The 19,470-nt window shown below is 43.4% G+C and overlaps 1 protein-coding gene across 1 annotated transcript in view; it reads left to right on the top strand.

Moving 5' to 3' along the window:
- ARHGAP44 (Rho GTPase activating protein 44) overlaps positions 1-19,470 on the top strand; it is a 114,009-nt gene that overhangs the window by 45,762 nt on the left and 48,777 nt on the right. Inside the window, exons 8-12 of the mRNA XM_023730984.1 lie at positions 6,567-6,635; positions 9,454-9,535; positions 10,359-10,486; positions 14,601-14,712; positions 15,332-15,413. Coding sequence (XP_023586752.1) covers positions 6,567-6,635; positions 9,454-9,535; positions 10,359-10,486; positions 14,601-14,712; positions 15,332-15,413 — 473 coding nt within the window. The remainder of the gene's footprint in view (positions 1-6,566; positions 6,636-9,453; positions 9,536-10,358; positions 10,487-14,600; positions 14,713-15,331; positions 15,414-19,470) is intronic.

Genomic DNA, 19,470 nt, shown 5'->3' with positions numbered 1-19,470 from the left:
GCTGGGACGTCAGGCAAATGGGCTGGTGGACTTCCTTGCCTGCACTCCTTTAGGAGCCTGTCAAATCCCTGCTTTGCTTCCACACGTCAAAAGGAGACAAGCCCCACTCTTTGCAACTGGTACCTGATTTTTCTTTTCTTCCAGGGCCCCTATAAAAGACCGCTGAACCAATACATCTAAGGAAATGTGAGTAGCTGGTAATATTTCACCAAGAGGAGAGAAAGTAAGAAAGAACCTGTGAGCAATGAAGAAAAAATAGAGAAGATGTTGTTAGTTACCAGAGTCAGCTCGGAGTCATGGCGACCTTATGTATAGCAGAACAAAACATTACCTGATCCTGTGCCATCTTCATGATCATTGGGATGTTTGAGTCTATTGTTGCAGCTATTGTGTCAATCCACCTCATGGAGGGTTTCCCTTATTTTCACTGACCCTCTACTTTACCGAACATAATGTCGTGCCCAAAGTAAGCATGTCGAAGTCTCTCCATCCTCGCTTCTAAGACTGATTTGTTCATTCTTCTGGCAGTCCATAGTATAGCCAGTATTCTTTGCCAGCAAACAATCCAAACACCTCAATTCTTCTGTCTTCATTTTTCATTATCCAGCTTTCACAAGCATATGAGGCAATTGAAAGACCATGGCTTGGATCAGATGCACCTTAGTCATCAAAATGATATCTTTGTGTTCTAAAACATTAAGAAAAGGTCTTTTGCAGCAGACTTGCCCAATGCAATACACTGTTTATTTCGTGACTGTTGCTTCTGTGGATGTTGACTGACAATTTTAATTTCTTTACCATTTATCTTGATGTTGTTTATTGGTCCAGTTGTGAGGACTTTGGTTCTCTTCATGTTCAGGCGTAATCCATACCGAAGGCTGTAGTCTTTGACTTTCATCAGTAAGTGCTTCAAGTAGTCTTCATTTTCTGCAAGCAAGGTTGTGTCATCTGCATATCACAGGTTGTTAGTCTTCTTCCAGTCTTGATGCTGCATTCTTCTTCATGTAGTCCGCTTCTCAGATTATTTGTTTAGCTTACAGATTGAGTAATTAAGGTGAAAGAATACAACCCTGACACACACCTTCTCCAATTTTGAACCACAGAGTATTCCCTTGTTTTGTTTGAACCAACTGCCTCTTGATCCCTGTACAGATCCTGTATGAGTACAATTAAGTGAAAAACAAGGCTCCAGGAATAGACAGAATACCAGTTGAAATGCTTCAACAAGTGAATGCAATGCTGTAAGTACTTTCTCATATATGTCCAGAAATTTGGAAGACAGCTGCCTGCCCAGCCAAATGGAAAAGATCCATACTTGAAGAAAGGTGATTAAATAGAATGTGGAAATTATTGAATAATATTATTAATATCACATGGTAGCAAAATTTTGCTGAAGATAATTTAAAAATGACTGCAGCTGTACATCAACAGGGACCTGCCAGAAGTGCAAGCTGGATTCAGAAGAGGATGTTGGAACAAGGCTTATCATTGCTGTTGGTAGATGGATCTTGGCTTAAAGCAGAGAATAATGAAAATATGTTTATGTGTGTTTTATCAAATACACGAAGGCATTCCATTGTGTGCATTATAACAAATTATGAATAACATTAGGAAGAATGGGAATTCCAGAACACTTAATATGCTCATGCGGAACCTGTACATAGAGACAGTTGCTTGAAATTATAAAGAAGCTAGTGACTATAAAATTAATCCACCTGATGACTGCCATATTGATTTTGTTTTGCTTTGTTTTATTTTCATTCAAAGTATAGTCAAAGCTTGACTATAGCCCTCAGGTTTTCACTGGAAGATAATACTTTCTACCTTCACCTTTCCTGCTTTTATCTGCCCTTGAGATGCTATCTCCCTACATCCTAGTCCTTATAGTCTCCCCTGTGCCTCACCCAGGTGGTTATCTTGCCTGCTTAGCCAGCCTCTCCCATTCCGTCGCTCCCCCACCTCTCTCTTCCTCTCTCTCCCTCTCCCCTTCTCCCCACCCCCCTGCCTGTTTAACTTATGTCTCTTGTTTTCCATCTTATTCTTCTCTAATGTATACTGTTCATTTTTTGAGAAAATCAAACTTGAATCCAGGAAAGATGGCAATTGAAATGTAGGTGTCTAACCCTGTTTGCTCTCCTCACAGTCAACTTAAGTGAGCACATATTGTAAAAATAGGGGGTTATGTCTGCGGTAGCCCTGGAATTAGGTGAAAGGGCCATCGCTGCATCACTGAATATAGTACCATCCCGTCAGACCAGAAGACAACATTGAGTCTTGATTCGCAACTCCTCTTGTTAGAAATTAGTTTTATGTCATGGTGAGTAAGTAAACGAGACCCTGGCAGAACCCATCACTACCCCCTAATTTGGAAGGCTGTGGACTAATGGGAAGTACTTATGTTACCTGGAAGTCCTTCTCCCAGAAGAATATACCCCATGAGGTCTAAGGGCTTGCACAGCCACACCGAGTGGGAAGCTAGCTGGTGGCAGAGCTTCTACTGGCATGGGTTTCCCTGACCCACTGCTGGGAGCTTCCTTGACACGTCAGGCAGAGCACCACTATGGAAGCTGGACAGGGCATTCTCATTTACCCACATATTGGGCTCATACATAGCAGTGATAGTGAGGATGGCGCAGGACTGGGCAGTGTTTCGTTCAGTTGTACGTAGGGTCCCTATGAGTCAGAACTGACTCGACGGCACCTAACAACAACTATTTCAAGAATAAATAGATCAACAAAAAAATAAATAAGCTATTCCAGCCAGAAGAAAACCCAAGTATATGAAATGTTTCATCTAATGAAGTTGACATTTCCAATTCATAAGGATGATCTGCTCTGTTCATGAATGATTCTGAATTATTTGGTTAGCTCTTTGAAAAAAAATAAATGTTTTGTATCTAATACCCATTGCCGTTGAGCCGATTCTGACTTACGGCGACCCCCTGTGTTACAGAGTAAGACTGCTCCATAGAGTTTTCTTGGCCATGGTCTTTAGGGAAGCAGATTGCAAGGCCTTTCTTCCACCATGCCACTGGGTGAATTTGATTTAGGTTACTAGTTGAGCACAAACTGTTCGCACCACCAGGGACCCAAGTACCAAATTAAATTCCAAATACATTAAAGATTTAAATTTTGTATTCTTTATGGAATATATATACATACATATATATATATATACACACATGTAATATGTGTGTATATGTGTATATATATACACATGTATATATATAGTTGGTTGAGTAGCCCTTTCTAAGCATGTTGCCATAGAGGGAAATCATAAGGAGAAAAATTTAATAGGTTTGAATACATGGAAAAGCCGTAATAAAAGTACAGTGCCAAAAAAAAAAAAAATCTGTAAATCAAAAGACAAATGGAAAATTGGGGGTAAATATTAGCAGTATTTGATAAAGTCAACGATCTCATCAATCTAAAAAAAAAAAAACAAAAACACTGAACTCATTGCCATCAAGTCAATTCTGATTCATAGTGACCCTATAGGACAAAGTAGAACTGCCCCATAGGGTTTCCAAGGAGTGACTGGTAGATTCGAACTGGCAGCCTTTTGGTTAGCAGTCAGACTTTTAACTCTTAGAAATCTTATGCATAAATAGATGACGACTCCCATAGGAAAATGGATACTCAGTGCCAACAAGAAATGGACAGTGGGACACACATAAATAGACAGTAAATCTAGAAAAAAGTTAACCTCAGATCAAAAGAATGCAAGTTAAGAATGTATTATTGAAATTTCCCATATAAATTTAATAGTGATTAAACAAAATCAAAAAGTTATGAAAAACAAAACACCTATGGATTGCACCTCATAGTGTAAATGGTGATCTTTCCAATGGATATTTGGCAATATATATCAAAAGCCTTAATGTCCCAATTCATAATTATCTTTCTAATATTTTTTAATCTGAATGTAAGTAGGTATGTAATCAGGAGTAATTTTTAGCTGCAGAATTTATCCTAGGAAGTAATCAATAGCTGGGTGCAAACTTGTATAAGCGGATATTCATTCAGTTATTATTTTTAATTGTCAGAAATTGGAAACACCATATCCAGCATAGAGACAACAGTCTGCGCATATAGTAAAAAATACCACGTAACCATTAGAAAGCATGTTTATCTGGGGGTAAATAAGGTACAAAGCAGGCTGGCCCCACTTTTGTAAGTCAGGCAATCAAAAATATATGTGACTGTTCAGAATAGATACGAAATGAACAAACATCAAAGTATTTATAGAGACTGTGTGGTGGAAATACAGGTGAATTTGGTTATTTATATTTTTCTGAGTGTGGATTAGTTGCATAATCAGAAAGCAAATGAAGATTTTTTTAACACATTAAACTCTGGTGATTATTGTTGAAAGTGTATTTTTCTCCTATTGAAGAAAAGTTTCTGATGATTTAAATAAATGGAAATTCAATTGACATTTCCCACTTCTATTTCCTATTTGCATCGTGTCTTATTTGGAATCCCCATTGTCAGCATAATCATACAGCAATGAAATTGTACCTTTGAAAAATCCTTTTCATCTTCCTGAGGTCACATACAGAAGATCTGTATTTTCTCACATCATGTCTTGGAGAAGCCCAAACGCTGAGATGTTGATGGTGTATTTGATTTGGCATTTAGCCTTTCAGGGGTCCCTTCCTTTCCTCTGTCTGCTGAGTCATTGTTATCACCCGACTGGTTTTCCTTAACATGGAAGGTCCCCCTCACCACTGCCAGGCTGATGACGCCCTCTCCTGGGCACTGCTGTGGGGGGTGGCAGACAAGGTTGGTACCCAGTGAAACCTCTCTCTCTATAGTCTTTGTTTGACTTAGCAGCCCTACAGAGGCATCCATTTCAGGGATCCATCGGTGAAAGGAAACTGTGGTGGTCGTAAAGCCCATTTTACCCTTTTGGGAATTTACCCTCTCTGGGCCTCAGTTTCTTCATTTGTTCATTCATCAAATTTCTATTAAGGAGCCCTGGTGGCGCAGTGGTCAAGAGCTTGGCTGCTAACCAAAAGGTCGGCAGTTCGAATCCACCAGGCGCTTGTTGGAAACTCTGTGGGGCGGTTCTACTCTGTCTTATAGGGTCACTATGAGTCAGAATCGACTCAATAGCAACAGATTTGTTTTGTCTTTTTCACTCTGCTAAACACTTTTGAGACGGTGGATAGGAAAGATAAAGTCCTTTAATTCTTGGCACCCGTTCATCACAAATTAGAAATTCAATACTTACCTAAGAGAGTTACATGAGAATTCCATCTAACATTGTGCCCAACCCCCAGACTACTTGCTCTCAGTGAAGGCTAATTCATGTTTCCCTTTCTTTTTTCTCTGAAACTTTATCAAACACAGCATTGTCTAGTCTATGCTTGAAGCTCTCCAGAGCACGGATTCCCTCCTTTAACTCTGTGACTTGGGTCTGTTGCCCCTGTACAAGAGCTCTGATGATCCCTCCAGAAGCTTTCAAGGATACCAGAAAAAGAAACATTGCTTCTGTATATCCCAGTGGTTTTGTTGAGAATTAAAACACTGCTTAGTTGGCAGCTGGAAGGGCTGAGGTTATGAGGGGGCCATGGAAGGCCTGATGTTCTGTGATTCAGGCTCTTCCTGAATGAGTAGCCACCTGCTTTAATTCATTCAGCCTCTGGTGCACTTTCTTCTTCTTGTGTTCACCTCAACCTGAACATACAGGCTACCCTCTTCCCACTGAGGCATCTCTTCTAAGGATCTCCTGCCTAGGGCCACCCAACAGGGAGGACCCACAGAGACCATAATGCCCCCCCCCCATTGTCTAGATGAACACAAGCTCAGAGAAGAGATGTGCTAAAAGATATGGTTAGTGACAGACTCCACATCCTGCTCGAAATGTGCTGTTATTATACATGCTATGGGGGATTCTTTGCAATGGAGAACTCTTCCCTTCTGAGGAGAAGACACCAGATTCAGGTGCAGCATGAGGTCGTTGCTGTATGATCCCCTAGAGAGCTAAATGGCAAGGACTATTAACACTATTAGATTTGTATGTGATGTTGGATGAGCCCAGAGTTGGCCAAGGTTTGAGTCAGCAATCCTTTCTCTGCCCGTCTGTCTTATCCATTCTTCCCTCCAGCTGCTGCATTTCCATCTCTCCCCCATATGCTTGGGTTCCACCAGTTGGTAATGAGAATGAATGATTAAGGAGAAGAAGTGGCAGGGGATGGAGAGCAGCAACACCGGGTATAACTCGGAGCTTGCTTCAGAGTAGGGGCACAGGCTGGAGAGATGCATGGAAATACCTCGCACATCACTCCCCCACACCAGCTTCCCTAACTCTAGATCTGGCCCATGTGTGAAAATCCCTGGGGAAGCTCCTGGCATAGGTGTTCTTTTCACACTTACTCATTCTCTAGAGTTGCAGTTGGGAAACAAGGAAATGCCCATGGGAAGAATTTGTAATGAGTCAAGTATGATTAAAAATGAGATTAAGGGATGGTTAGGACTCTTTCTCTTATGATGTCTGGACTCCTGCATTAGCCACATGCTGTTGTATGTTTTACCTTCATTGTTTATTTTGCCTTCCACAGGACCAGCTCTCAGCTGACATGTACAGTTTTGTGGCCAAAGAAATTGACTATGCAAACTACTTTCAAAAGGTAAGGGTCCAGAAAGGTGGGACTGCTCAGTCTGTTTGCAAGAGTCGTGGTGCAGCCAGGAAGGCAGTGTGGGGATGGACTCAGGGGCCCCTTGGTCGAGCACATCACAGAAAAGCCTGGGACTTTGACCCTTCTACCTGTGTGGTTTTCTCTCAAAACCTGAGAAGAAAACCCACCCCCATCTCTGAGAATTATTGCAAGTCTGAACTGCGCCAATGGTTCTCCACTGGAGGTGACTTTGCCCCTTTCCCCAGGGGCCATTTGGCAGTATTTAGAGGCATTTTTGGTTGTCACAATTGTGGAGAAGCTACTGGCATCTAGTGGGCGGAGGCCAAGGATGCTGCTCAACATCATGCAATGCACATGACAGGCCCAAAACAAAGGATTATGCAGCCCAGCACGTCAGTAGTGCGGAGGTGGAGAAATGCTAGTCTATGGTAATGAGGTACTGGTGAAGAAGACTAGGAAGATAATCCCTCATAAAGCATGTGTTTGCTTTCATCCAGCTTTTTTGCCGAAGATGGTGACAGGTAAGTAAATGATGGTTGATGTGGGCTGTTTGCCTGCGTCTTGTCAATGAAAGCAGACCTAGAGAGCAGAGAAACAGGGTCTGAATCATCCACACTTGAAAAAATCTGGTCAGAATATTTAGGACACTGGCCTTTACTGGGGTAAATGCAAGGCAAGTCAAAAGACACTTCTGAGAAAAAAACTATAAACTTAAAAAATTAAAAATGGGAATAGACCTAAAACTTTTCTTTATGATCAGGGAAGTAGTGGAACAATACAGAGAAGAGAAAGGAGGAGAGTTCCTGAAAAGTTTAAAATGCCTTGATGAGTATGGTAGAATAGCTGTGAGCTGTTAGCAATCCTCCCAAATTTTCGTTGGTGATCCAGGAGTTCAGAGGAGCTGATAGGCATTTACTTCTAACTTGGAAAGCATATTTAAAATAGTAGTTTTTTTTTTAAGTATAATCCATTTGTTTCTATTTGTGAAGGTAATACATAATTTTTAATTGTGCTCATGAGGAACCTGTACATAGAACCAAGATGCAGTTATTTGAACAGAGCAAGGGGTTTAAAGTCAGAAAAGGTGTGCATCAAGGTTGTATCCTTTCACCATACTTATTCAGTCTGTATGCTGAGCAAATAATCCAAGAAACAGGGAGTCAAGATTGGAGGAAGACTCATTAACAACCTGCAATATGCAGATGATACAACCTTGTTTACTGAAAGTGAAGAAGACTTGAAGCACTTACTGATGAAGATCAAAGACTAGAGTCTTCAGTATGAATTACACCTCAATATAAAACAAAAATCCTCACAACTAGACTAATAAGCAACATCCTGATAAACAGAAAATATTGAAGTTGTCAAGGATTTCATTTTTTTTGGATCCACAATCATTGCCTGTGTAAGCAGCAGTTAGGAAATCAAAAGACTCATTGCATTGGGCAAATTTGCTGCAAAAGTGTTAAAAAGCAAAGATGCCACTTTGAGGACTGAGGTGTGCCTGACCCAAGCCATAGTGCTTTCAGTCACATCACTTGCATGCGAAAGCTGGAAAATAAATAAGGAAAAATTGACGCCTTTGAATTATGGTGTTGGCAAAGATGATTGAATATACCATGGACTGCCACAAGAATGAACAAGTCTGTCTTGGAAGAAGTACAACCAGAATGCTCCTTAGACGCAACGATGGTGAGACTTCTTCTCACTTACTTTGGACATATTATCAGGAGGGACCAGTCCCTGGAGAAGGGCATCACAGTTGGTAAAGTAGAGGGTCAGCACAATAGAGGAAGACCCTCCACGAGATGGATTGACCCAGTGGCTGCAACAGCGGACTCCAGCATAACAACAATTATGAGGATGGCGCGAGACAGGGCAGTGTTCTGTTGTACACAGGGTTGCTATGAGTCGGAGCCGACTCAATGGCACCTAACAGCAACAAATATATAGTTTTAGAGGTTCTAAAACTAATGGAACCTTTGACATTCTGATCTTTTTTAGACTGATTATCATTTGTATACCATTTATTCTATATTCTGATTTTTAAAACAAAATTCCACATTGTCTTACTTTTGTCCTACTCGAAGATAATAGGATCTTCCCTCTAGATCTGACGTTCACACAGAGTGATTACTCCTCCCCACCCCCAACGCAGTCTCAGTATTTTTGGAGGGGTGGGGAAGGGTTCCAAAAATAAATGAAATAGCCATTGTTCATAGCTTTACGTCTGCTCTTATCAACATTGTAGCAGCTTTTCTATTAATAGGATGGTCAAAGTAGAACACCTTGGAGGAGTTTGTTCTTTGGTCTACATCACTAGCCAGAGCAATTTCACCTCTCAGAAAGCCACAAGCTTTCTGATCAGTTAAATATTATTAATCTAACTTTGTAGCAACCTAGCTATATACAAACTAATGGCATTTAACTGTATCTTGTAGGCAAATGGATTTCTAAATATCTTATCCATAGACACACTTATATCTCTCCTTGTTACCTTTCGCTTGGTGAATGGGGTGTGAGGTGAGGCAATGGTGAACAAGAGCAAGCTCTCTAAGGCAGCCTCCAGCTCTGGTATGGTCCCCCAGTTTCCTTATGGTTCACTTGCCTCCCAAATGTCTACCACCCCTGCTACAGAGGATAAAGAGGAAGCAGGCCCATCATTTTAGGGGGTTGGAGGAGGTAGCAGGGACTCCACTTCATTCCCTTGGGTGCAAGGCAGCCCCTTGAGGCAGGGGCACTCTGCCAGCCACAGCCTAGACTTTCTCACCTTTGGCAGAGAGTAATCCCTGCCCTTGTGTCTTCTCAGCTGATCGAAGTGCAAGCTGAATACCACAGGAAGTCACTGACGCTCCTGCAGGCTGTGCTGCCTCAGATAAAAGCACAGCAGGGTAAGGTGGAGGTGGGAGGTGGGAGCCTGCATCTCTTCCCAGATGAGATGAGCCCCCTTTATTTTGTTCACCCTTACACTCTGCCCAAAGGGTCACATTTAGATGAGCCTCTAGAACTGAATAAGCTGGGGACTTGATCCAGTTACAGTGAAGCAAAGCACACGATGCTTGTCTCTAAGGGGATGATTCAGGGCTGTGTGAATGTGTGTGAGTGTGCATGGGTGTAGATGAGTGTGCATGGGTGTGTGTGTGTTCATGCATGAGTGTTGTGAGTGTAGGTGTGTGTGCATGGGTGTGAGTGCATGCATACAGGTGTGTGTGTAGGTGTGTGTGCATGCATGTAGGGGCGTGGGTGTGGGTAGGTGTGTGAGTGGGTGCATGCATGTGTGTGTATGCATGGATATGTATAGATGTGTGGGTGTGTGCATGCACATGGGTGCGTGTGTGCATGCGTGTGTGTAGGTGTGCATGCGTGTGTGTGTGTGCATGGGTATGTAGGTGTGTGTGTATGCATGTGTATGAGTGTGCATAGGTGTGTGTAGGTATGTGTGTGCATGCACATACATGAGTGTGTGTGTGTGTGTGTGTGTGTGTGTGAGACTGGGTATGCACATGTAACATGACGCCCAGCAGCTTTGGATACAGCTGGTCTGTCATTGGCCTTGCCCTCCCTTCCCACCATCACCCACACAAAAAATGGAGACTCCATTTCTGAGGTAGACTTAGGAGAATCTGAATGGGAAGAGGAAAGAAAGAATCCTGAATCCGTGACCTGACCTGTACTAACTGCTGGCTGGCCCGTTTCTTACCTCTCCCCCATCAGAGGCCTGGGTGGAGAAGCCTTCCTTCGGGAAGCCCCTGGAGGAGCACCTCACCATCAGCGGCCGAGAGATTGCCTTCCCCATCGAGGCATGTGTGACGATGCTGCTTGAGTGCGGGATGCAGGAGGAGGTGGGTCTCGGCACAGCCAAGCCCGCCCTCAGCAGGTCACTTCTCCCACCAGACAGAGCCTTTGTGATTTTTCTCCTCTCCTGTATCTGTCACCCCTTACTTACCTTGGCACTCAGCCCCCTCTCCCACACAACACGTATCAGTCCTGTTTTCTCCCATGAGCCTTCACTCTTCCAGGGAGAGTGGAGGACTGTGGGAGATGCTGTGGTGCTGCTGGGCCGTGAAGAACTTAGGGCCACCCTCCAGCCGGCCTTCATTCTCTCCTCATGTTTAACAGGACTTGGGAGCCCCTGGGTGGTGCAGACAACACATTCGGCTGCTAACTGAAAGATTGGCAGTTTGAGTCCACCCAGAGGTGCCTTTGGAAGAAAGGCCTGGAGATCTACTTTAGAAAATCAGCCACTGAAAACTGTATGGAGCCTGGTTCAACTCTGACACACACAGGGTCACCACGAGTCGGAGTCGACTCAATGTCAACGGGTTTGGGCATGCTACTGATTTTTTTCTTGGACTAATAAGTTTCTTCATTTTAAAAATAGACCTCTTAATCTTTTTGATCATAACTCTTTCTAGAGATCCTGAACATATGATTGATAGAGACATTAGAAAGTACTTTTTAAGAGCCAGCCACGTGTGAAAAAGGTCTACGAGAAGTTGACGGTTGCTGTTTTTATTGCTGTGTAAATCCTTTCCTGGGAGATAGACCTCATCTTTGGCTTCTTACATAGGCTGTTTAAAAGCTGTCATCTTCCTCTGATCTGATTAGTCCATCAGTGTTTATTTAGAGCATGCTGTGCATTCAATACTGAGCAAAGTTGGAAAGAGAATGAGATAGCGGGCTCACAAACTTATTGGGAGAGATGAGTCTGGTATCTGTTAAACAAATGTGATTAATCTAAAATAGTCTAAGTCTTTTGCCCCATATAACTGGAGCAAACTATAAATGCTGCGGAACATTCAAATCCGTGTTGACTGCCTCCTATATGAAAGATCCCTGGGTGGCGCACATAATTTGCACTCAACTACGAACCTAATGGTTGGTGGTTCAGACTCACCCAGCGGCACGGAAGAAAGGCCTGGTGATCTGCTTCCATAAAGATTACAGCAAAGAAAACCCTATGGAGCAGTTCTATTCTGTAACACATGGGGTTGCCATGAGTTGAAATTGATGACGTGGTTTTTTTTCTTTTTGCCTCCCATATCCCAGGCCCTATTCTAGATGCTGGATATGCAAAAGGAATGGGAGTAAATGTTTTTTGACCTTTTTAGGTGCCAGGTGTCTTAGTTACCTAGTGCTGTCATAACAAAAATGCCACAAGTCGGTGGCTTTAAAGAATAGAAATTTATTTTCTCATAGTTCTGGAGGCTCAGAGTCCAGATCAGGATCTCGGTCATGCCGTTTCCTGTGGTGGGCCACTCTCCTGGTTTCTGGGTCTGTTGGTAATCCTTGGTGTTCCTTTAGTCCTCACACGGTGTCTCTCATCCACCCGTGTGTCTGTGTCTGTTCGGCTTTCTGTGTAGGACACCATTCAGAAGGGATGAGGTTCAGGACTCACCCTACCCTGGTGTGACCTCATTAACATTACAAAACAAAACCCTTATTTCAAACTGGTATGGGAGTTAGGACTTTAGCATAACTCTTTGGAGGACACATTCAGTTTATACCACCAGGCATTGCCATGGGTGTTATCCATTAAAAGGTGAGACAGGCTCCACAGTCCCTGAGAGATCCCTTCGTGGAGGAGGTGTGCTGGTCCTTTTATTTCTCCATTGTTTTGTTTTTACAGTATTGAAACTGTTAAACATAGAAAGAGAAGAAAATACACCTCATCACCCACCTTATGGTTGATGTTGTTCATTTCTGTCCCCCATTTTCTGCCCTCCACACCTGTCCTGGATATTCTCAAGCAAATCCCAGACATCATATTATTTCATTTGTGAATACTTGCGTATGTGTCTCTAAAAGATCAGGAATGTTTTTAAATATAGAGGAAAACCTGTGAGAGCTGGAATGTGACAGGACGGCCATGTTTTTCTGAGTCTCACAGGTTTTCTGCCTTTGACAGGGTGTGTCTTACCACTTTTCTGTTGCTTCTTTTAGTTGAAAATATTTGAGTTTTCCTTCTCTGACAAGTTTCTGCCTTAACACAGTTCCAGCTTTCTCAGGTTCTACTGTAACTGTAATAGCATTATTACACCTAAAAAATAACAATATTCATATCAAGTATCTAGTCCATGTAAACTGGTTGTTGGATAGACTCTCTTGTCTTCTGTCTGCTTCCCTAACTTTTTCCCCTCGGCCCTTTATCGGCATTCTGCCTCTCACCAGCCCTCCCTGTCTATCTTGCATCCTCCCCTACTTCTCATCAACTCTTTTCCTTCAGCAACAAATGTGCTCGGGTTTCTGCAGCCTAGGAAACACCTTCCTTCAGCCCTGCTGCGGCCTCATGCTCCTTCCCTTGCTCTTTGGTTCTGTTTTTTGTGCTGCCTGATTAAGAAAAAACGTTTTCTGCTTCTGCATCCTTACCACCACTTACTGCTCTTCTCCCGACAATGCTGCTTCTGCCTTCACCACTGGGCTAAAGCTGCCCTCAGCAATCCTCAAGGACCTCCAGGTTGACACATCCCATGACTTGGTCCGGCCCTGACGGCGTTGCTGCCTGTGACGTTACTCCTCCAGCCCTCCTTGCAGCTTGTTCTCCCTCTGCTTCCTGGCTCAGCTTCTTGCCTCTGGCCACCACGGATTAGATTCTAGGGCTGCCAGAACGAAGTACCATGAACTTGGTGGCTTAAAACAACAGAGATTTATTATTGCACAGTGCTGGAGGCTAGAAGTCTGGATTCAGGGTGCCGGCAAGACCATGCTGTCTCTGAAGGCTCTAGGGAAGACCTGTCCTTGTCTCTCCTGGCTTCTGGTAGCTCCAGGCGTTTCTTAGCCTGTAGCAGCATCATTCCAGTCTCTGCCCTCATCTTCACGTGGCCGTCTTCCCGCTGTGTCTGTCTTGGTCTGTCTTTTTAGAAGGATACCTGTTATATTGGATCAGGACCTAGCCTACTGCAGTATGACCTTCTGTTAACTGATAACATCTGCAAATCCTCTGTTTCCAAACAAGGTCATGTTCCCAGGTGCTGGGGATTAGGGTTTCAGCGTATCTTTTTTGGAGGGTGCAATTTAATCCATAACACACTCAGCGGTGTCAGGAATCTTCATTCACTGTCACCACCAACACACACACACACACACACACACACACACACACACACACACACACTCTCTCACACACACACACACACACTCACACATATACTCACACATTCACACACACACGCACACACACTCACACACACACATACACATTCACACACACACGCACGCACACTCACTCACACACACACACACTCACACACACACACACTCACACACACACATTCACACACACACATACACACACACACATTCACACACACACATATACTCACACACACTCACACACACACACACTCACACACACATACACATTCACACACACTCACACACACACACACTCACACATTCACACACACACATACTCACACACACACACACATACACATTCACACACACACACACACACTCACACATTCACACACACATACTCACACACACACATATACTCACACACACACACACACTCACACACACACACACTCACACATATACTCACACACACACACACTCACACGCACACCCTGTAGACCTTTTCACGTGCAGCTTACTAAACTCCCAAGTCTGACCAGCCCTCACCCAAATTCTTTTCCAAAATATATCTTAAATATACATGAACAAGAAGTCTGAGTGCCCAAGGTTTGTTTCTCCTACACATACTTAATGAACCAATGCCATGTGCTACACCAGGCCCTAGACGCTGAGGACACAGCAGTGGGTAAGACCCAGTTCCTACTCTCAAGCTGCTTATCTCTGAAGACAACGTTTAGAACGCGGCAGCCACAGTACTGAATCCTGGCGTTAGGAAAATGCACCGAGGAAGTCTTGGAGGGGAGGAGCAGGTAGACTGTTTTGTGTTTGCACCTGTAAGTTGCAGGTTGTCCACTGCTCTTTCTGTCCTGTTGGTAGGGACTCTTCCGAGTTGCTCCCTCTGCGTCCAAGCTGAAGAAGCTGAAAGCTGCCCTGGACTGCTGTGTGGTGGATGTGCAGGAGTACTCGGCTGACCCCCATGCCATTGCAGGTGCGTCCATAGCCTCCTAGCCAGGGGCCCCCCTGTGATGTAGGGGCTCCCCTGTGAGGTGGGGGCCCCCTGTGATGTAGGGGCTCCCCTGTGAGGTGGGGGCTCCCCTGTGAGGTAAGGGCTCCCCTGTGATGTAGAGGCTCCCCTGTGAGGTGGGGGTTCCCCTGTGAGGTGGGGGTTCCCCTGTGAGGTAAGGGCTCCCCTGTAAGGTGGGGGCTCCCCTGTGATGTAGAGGCTCCCCTGTGATGTAGATGCTCACGGGGAAGGGGTGAGTGTGAGGGATATGGCTGCATATAGGGACACTGAGCCAGAGGCTCCTCCACATGCTTCTAACATGTCCTCTTAGGGTCCAGCTCCGAGGCCTGGTGCTTATGACGCCTTGAAGGGGGCTTCCTCAGTGTGCCAAGGTGATGGGGGGAAATAAGAGTGGGGAGGCCCAGGAGATGGTCATCCTGGTCCTGCTGCCAGAGCCTCAGATCTGTTCATGTGGGAACCCTTTGACCTTGGCGTATGGTCAGGAAGCCCATCCCCAGATGTGACCCACAGGGCCATGCTGGCTGCTGCGAGCGTGTCTCTGCCACGTCATAACTGCCCGTGGCTAATACTCTCTTTCTGCCAGGAGCTTTGAAGTCTTACCTCCGAGAATTGCCAGAACCTCTCATGACCTTTGAACTGTATGACGAGTGGATTCAGGCTTCCAAGTGAGTACTCAAGTTTTGGGGTGTCTTGTGGACGGGGGTTGACTTGGAAGTATTTACTGAAGTTAGGAGAGCCTGTAACCTGTGTCCTGGTATTTCTCCTGGAAAAGTGCTTGTACCTGAGCCGGAGAGGCATGCTGTAGTTGTTGCGTTGGCTGCCGTGAAGTTGGCCCCTGACTCATAGCAGCCCCATGCATAAAGAGACAAAATGCTGCCTGGTCCTGCACTGTCCCTGTGATTGATTGTGGATCTGACATTATGATCCATAAGGTTTTCACTGGATAATTTTTGGACGTAGGTTGCCAGGCCTTTCTTCCTAGTCTGTCTTAGTCTGGAAGCTCTGCTGAAATCTGTTCAGCATCATAGCAACACGCAAACCTCCACTGACAGACAGCTGGTGGCTGTGCATGAGGTGTATTGACTGAGAAATGAACCGGACTCTCCTGCATGGAAGGCGAGAGTCTACCACTGAACTACCAATGAAGAGGCATGTACAGTTATTTGGAATAACGAAAGCCTAGAAATTACTAAACGTTCATGATTAGGGTGGTGAGGAGTAACTAAAACTGTCATATGTCTGCAGTGTGGCATACTGTGCAACATTTAAAAATAGAGACAGATTTTTTTTTTTATTGTGCTTTACATGAAAGTTTACCGTTCAAGTCAATTTCTCATACAAAAATTTATATACACATTTCTATGTGACCCTAGGTGCTCTCCCTGTAATGTGACAGCATGCTCCTTTCCACCCCGGATTTCCCATGTCCGTTCAACCAGCTTCTGTCCCTCACTGCCTTCTCATCTCACCTCCGAACAGCAGCTGCCCATTTAGTCTCATGTATCTGCTTGAGCTAAGAAGCACTCTCTTCACGAGTCTCACTTTATGTCCCGTAGTCCAGTCTCATCTTTGTGTGAAGAGTTGTCCTCGGGAATGATTTTAGTTCTGGGTTGCCAAGAGAGTCTGGGGGCCATGTCTTCTGGGGTCCCTCCAGTCTCAGACCATTAAGTCTGGTCTTTTTACTGGAATTTGAGTTCTGTACCCCACTTTTTTCTTGCTCTGTCAGGGACCCTCTGTTGTGTTCCCTGTCAGGGCAGTCATTGGTGGTAGCCAGGCACCATCTAGTTCTTCTGGTTTTGGGCTGATGAAGTCTCTGGTTTATGTGGCCCTTTCTGTCTCCTGGGCTAATACTTTCCTTGTGTCTTTGGTGTTCTTCATTCTCCTTTCCTCCTGGTGGGTTGGGACCAATTGATGTATCTTAGATGGCCGCTCGCTAGCTTTTAACACTCCAGATGCCAATGACCAAAGTGGATGCAGAATGTTTTCTTAATAAACTTTGTTATGCCAGTTGACCTAGATGTCCCCTGAAACCATGGTCCCCAGACTCCCGCTCCTGCTATGCTGTCCCTTGAAATGTTTGGTTGTATTTAGGAAATTTCTTAGCCTTTAGTTTAGTCCAGTTGTGCTGACTTCCCCTGTACTGTGTGTTGTCCTTCCCTTCACCTAAGATAATTGTCTACTATCTAGTTACTGAATACACCTCTCCCTCCCTCCCCACCCTCATAACCATCAAAGAATGTTTTCTTCTGTGTTTAAACCATTTCTTGAGTTCTTATAATAGTGGTCTCATACAATATTTGTCCTTTTGTGACTACTTTAACTCAGCATAACGCCTTCCGGATTCATCCATGTTAAGAGATGTTTCGCAGATTCATCGTTGTTCTTTATCATTGCGTAGTATCCCACTGTGTGAATATACCATAATTTGTTTATCCATTCATCTGTTGATGGGCATCTAGGTTGTTTCTATCTTTTTGCTATTGTGAACAGTGCTGCAATGAACATGAGTGTGCATATATCCATTCTTGTCACAGCTCTTATTTCTCTAGGATATATTCCAAGGAGTGGGATTGCTGGATCATATGGTACTTCTATGTCTAGCTTTTCAAGGATGCGCCAAATCAATTTCCAAAGTGGTTGTACCATTTTACATTCCCACCAGCAGTGTATAAGTGTTCCAGACTCTCGACAACCTCTCCAACATTTATTATTTTGTGTTTTTTGGATTAATGCTGTCCTTGTTGGGGTAAGATGGTATCTCATTCTAGTTTTGATTTGCATTTCTCTAATGACTAATGATCGTGAGCATTTCCTAATGTATCTGGTAGCTGCCTGAATGTCGTCTTCGGTGAAGTGCCTGTTCGTCTTGTAGATTTTAGAGATTAGATGCTGAATGGATTTGTCATAGCAAAAATTTTTTTCCAGTCTGTAGGTTGTCTTTTTACTCTTTTGGTGAAGTCTTTTGATGAGCATAAGTGTTTAATTTTTAGGAGCTCCCAGTTATCTAGTTTCTCTTCTGGTGTTTGTGCATTGTTAGTAATGTTTTGCATTCTGTTTATACCATGTATTAGGGCTCCTAGCATTGCCCCTATTTCTTCTTCCATGATGTTTATTGTTTTCGATTTTATATTTAAGTCTTTGATCAATTTTGAGTTAGTTTTTGTACATGGTGTGAGGTATGGGTTTTGTTTCAGTTTTTTGCAGATGGATATCCAGTTATGCCGGCACCGTTTGTTAAAGAGACTGTCTTTTCCCCAATTAATGGAGTTTGGGCCTTTGTCAAATGTCAGCTGCTCATAGGTGGATGAATTTACGTCTGGATTCTCAATTCTGTTCCATTGGTCTGTGTATCTGTTGTACCAGTACCAGGCTGTTTTGACTACCATGGCAGTATAATAGGTTCTAAAATCAGGTAGTGTGAGGCCTCCCACTTTGTTCTTCTTGAGTAATGCTTTACTTATCTGGGGCCTCTTCCCTTTCCATATGAAGTTGGTGATTTGTTTTTCCATCTCGTTAAAAAATCCCACTGGAATTTGGATCAGGATTGCATTGTATCTGTAGGTCACTTTGGGTAGAATAGACATTTTCACAATGTTGAGTCTTCCTATCCATGAGCAAGGTATGTTTTTCCACTTACATAGGTCTCTTTTGGTTTCTTGCAGTAGTGTCTTGTAGTTTTCTTTGTATAGGTCTTTTACATCTCTGGTTAGAGTTATTCCTAAGTGTTTTATCTTCTTGGGGGCTATTGTAAGTGATATTGATTTGGTGATTTCCTCTTGGAAGTTCTCTTTTTTGGTGTAGAGGAATCCAACTGATTTTTGTTATTTATCTTGTATCCTGGTATTTTACTGAAATCTTCTATTAGTTCCAGTAGTTTTCTTGTGGATTCTTTGGTGGTTTTCTGGGTATAACATCATATCATCTGCAAATAGAGATACTTTGACTTCTTCCCTACCAATCTGGATGCCCTTTATTTCTTTTTCTAGCCTAATTGCTCTGGCTAGGACCTCTAGCACAGTGGTGATAAAGGGCATCCTTGTCTAGTTCTTGTTCTCGAGGGGAATGCTTTCAGACTCTCTCCATTTAGGATGTTGTTGGCTGTTGGCTTTGTACAAATGCCCTAATTATGTGGAAGAATTTCCATCTGTTTTCTATTTTGCTGAGAGTTTTTATCATGAATGAGTGTTGGACTTGGTTAAATGCCTTTTCTGCATCAGTTGATAAGATCATGTGGTTCTTGTCTTTTGTTTTAATTATGTGATGGATTACATTGATTGTTTTCCTAACGTTGAACCATCCCTGCATACCTGGTATGAATCCCACTTTGTCACAGTAAATTATTTTTTTGCTATGTTGTTGAATTCTGTTGGCCAGAATTTTGTTGAAGATTTTTGTGTCTATGTTCATGAGGGATATTGGTCTGTAATGTTCTTTTTTTTGTGGTGTCTTTACCTTGTTTTGGTATCAAGGTTATGCTGGCTTCCTTGAGGGAGTTTCGGAGCATTCCGTCCTTTTCTATGCTGTGAAATACCTTTAGTAGTAGTGGCATTAACTGTTCTCTGAAGGTTTGGTAGTATTCTCCAGTGAAACCATCAGGGCCAGGGCTTTTTTTGTTAGAAGTTTTTTAATTACCTTTTCAATCTCTTCTTTTGTTATAGGTTTATTTAGTTGTTCTATCTCTGTATTAGTTTAGGTAGGTAGTGAGTTTCTAGAAATTTGTCC

This window comes from Trichechus manatus, unplaced genomic scaffold, assembly GCF_000243295.1.
Source record: "Trichechus manatus latirostris isolate Lorelei unplaced genomic scaffold, TriManLat1.0 scaffold00040, whole genome shotgun sequence".
Classification (NCBI taxonomy): Eukaryota; Metazoa; Chordata; class Mammalia; order Sirenia; family Trichechidae; genus Trichechus; species Trichechus manatus.
Note: the sequence above shows the minus strand (reverse complement) of the source record. Positions and strands in the feature narration are given on the sequence as shown.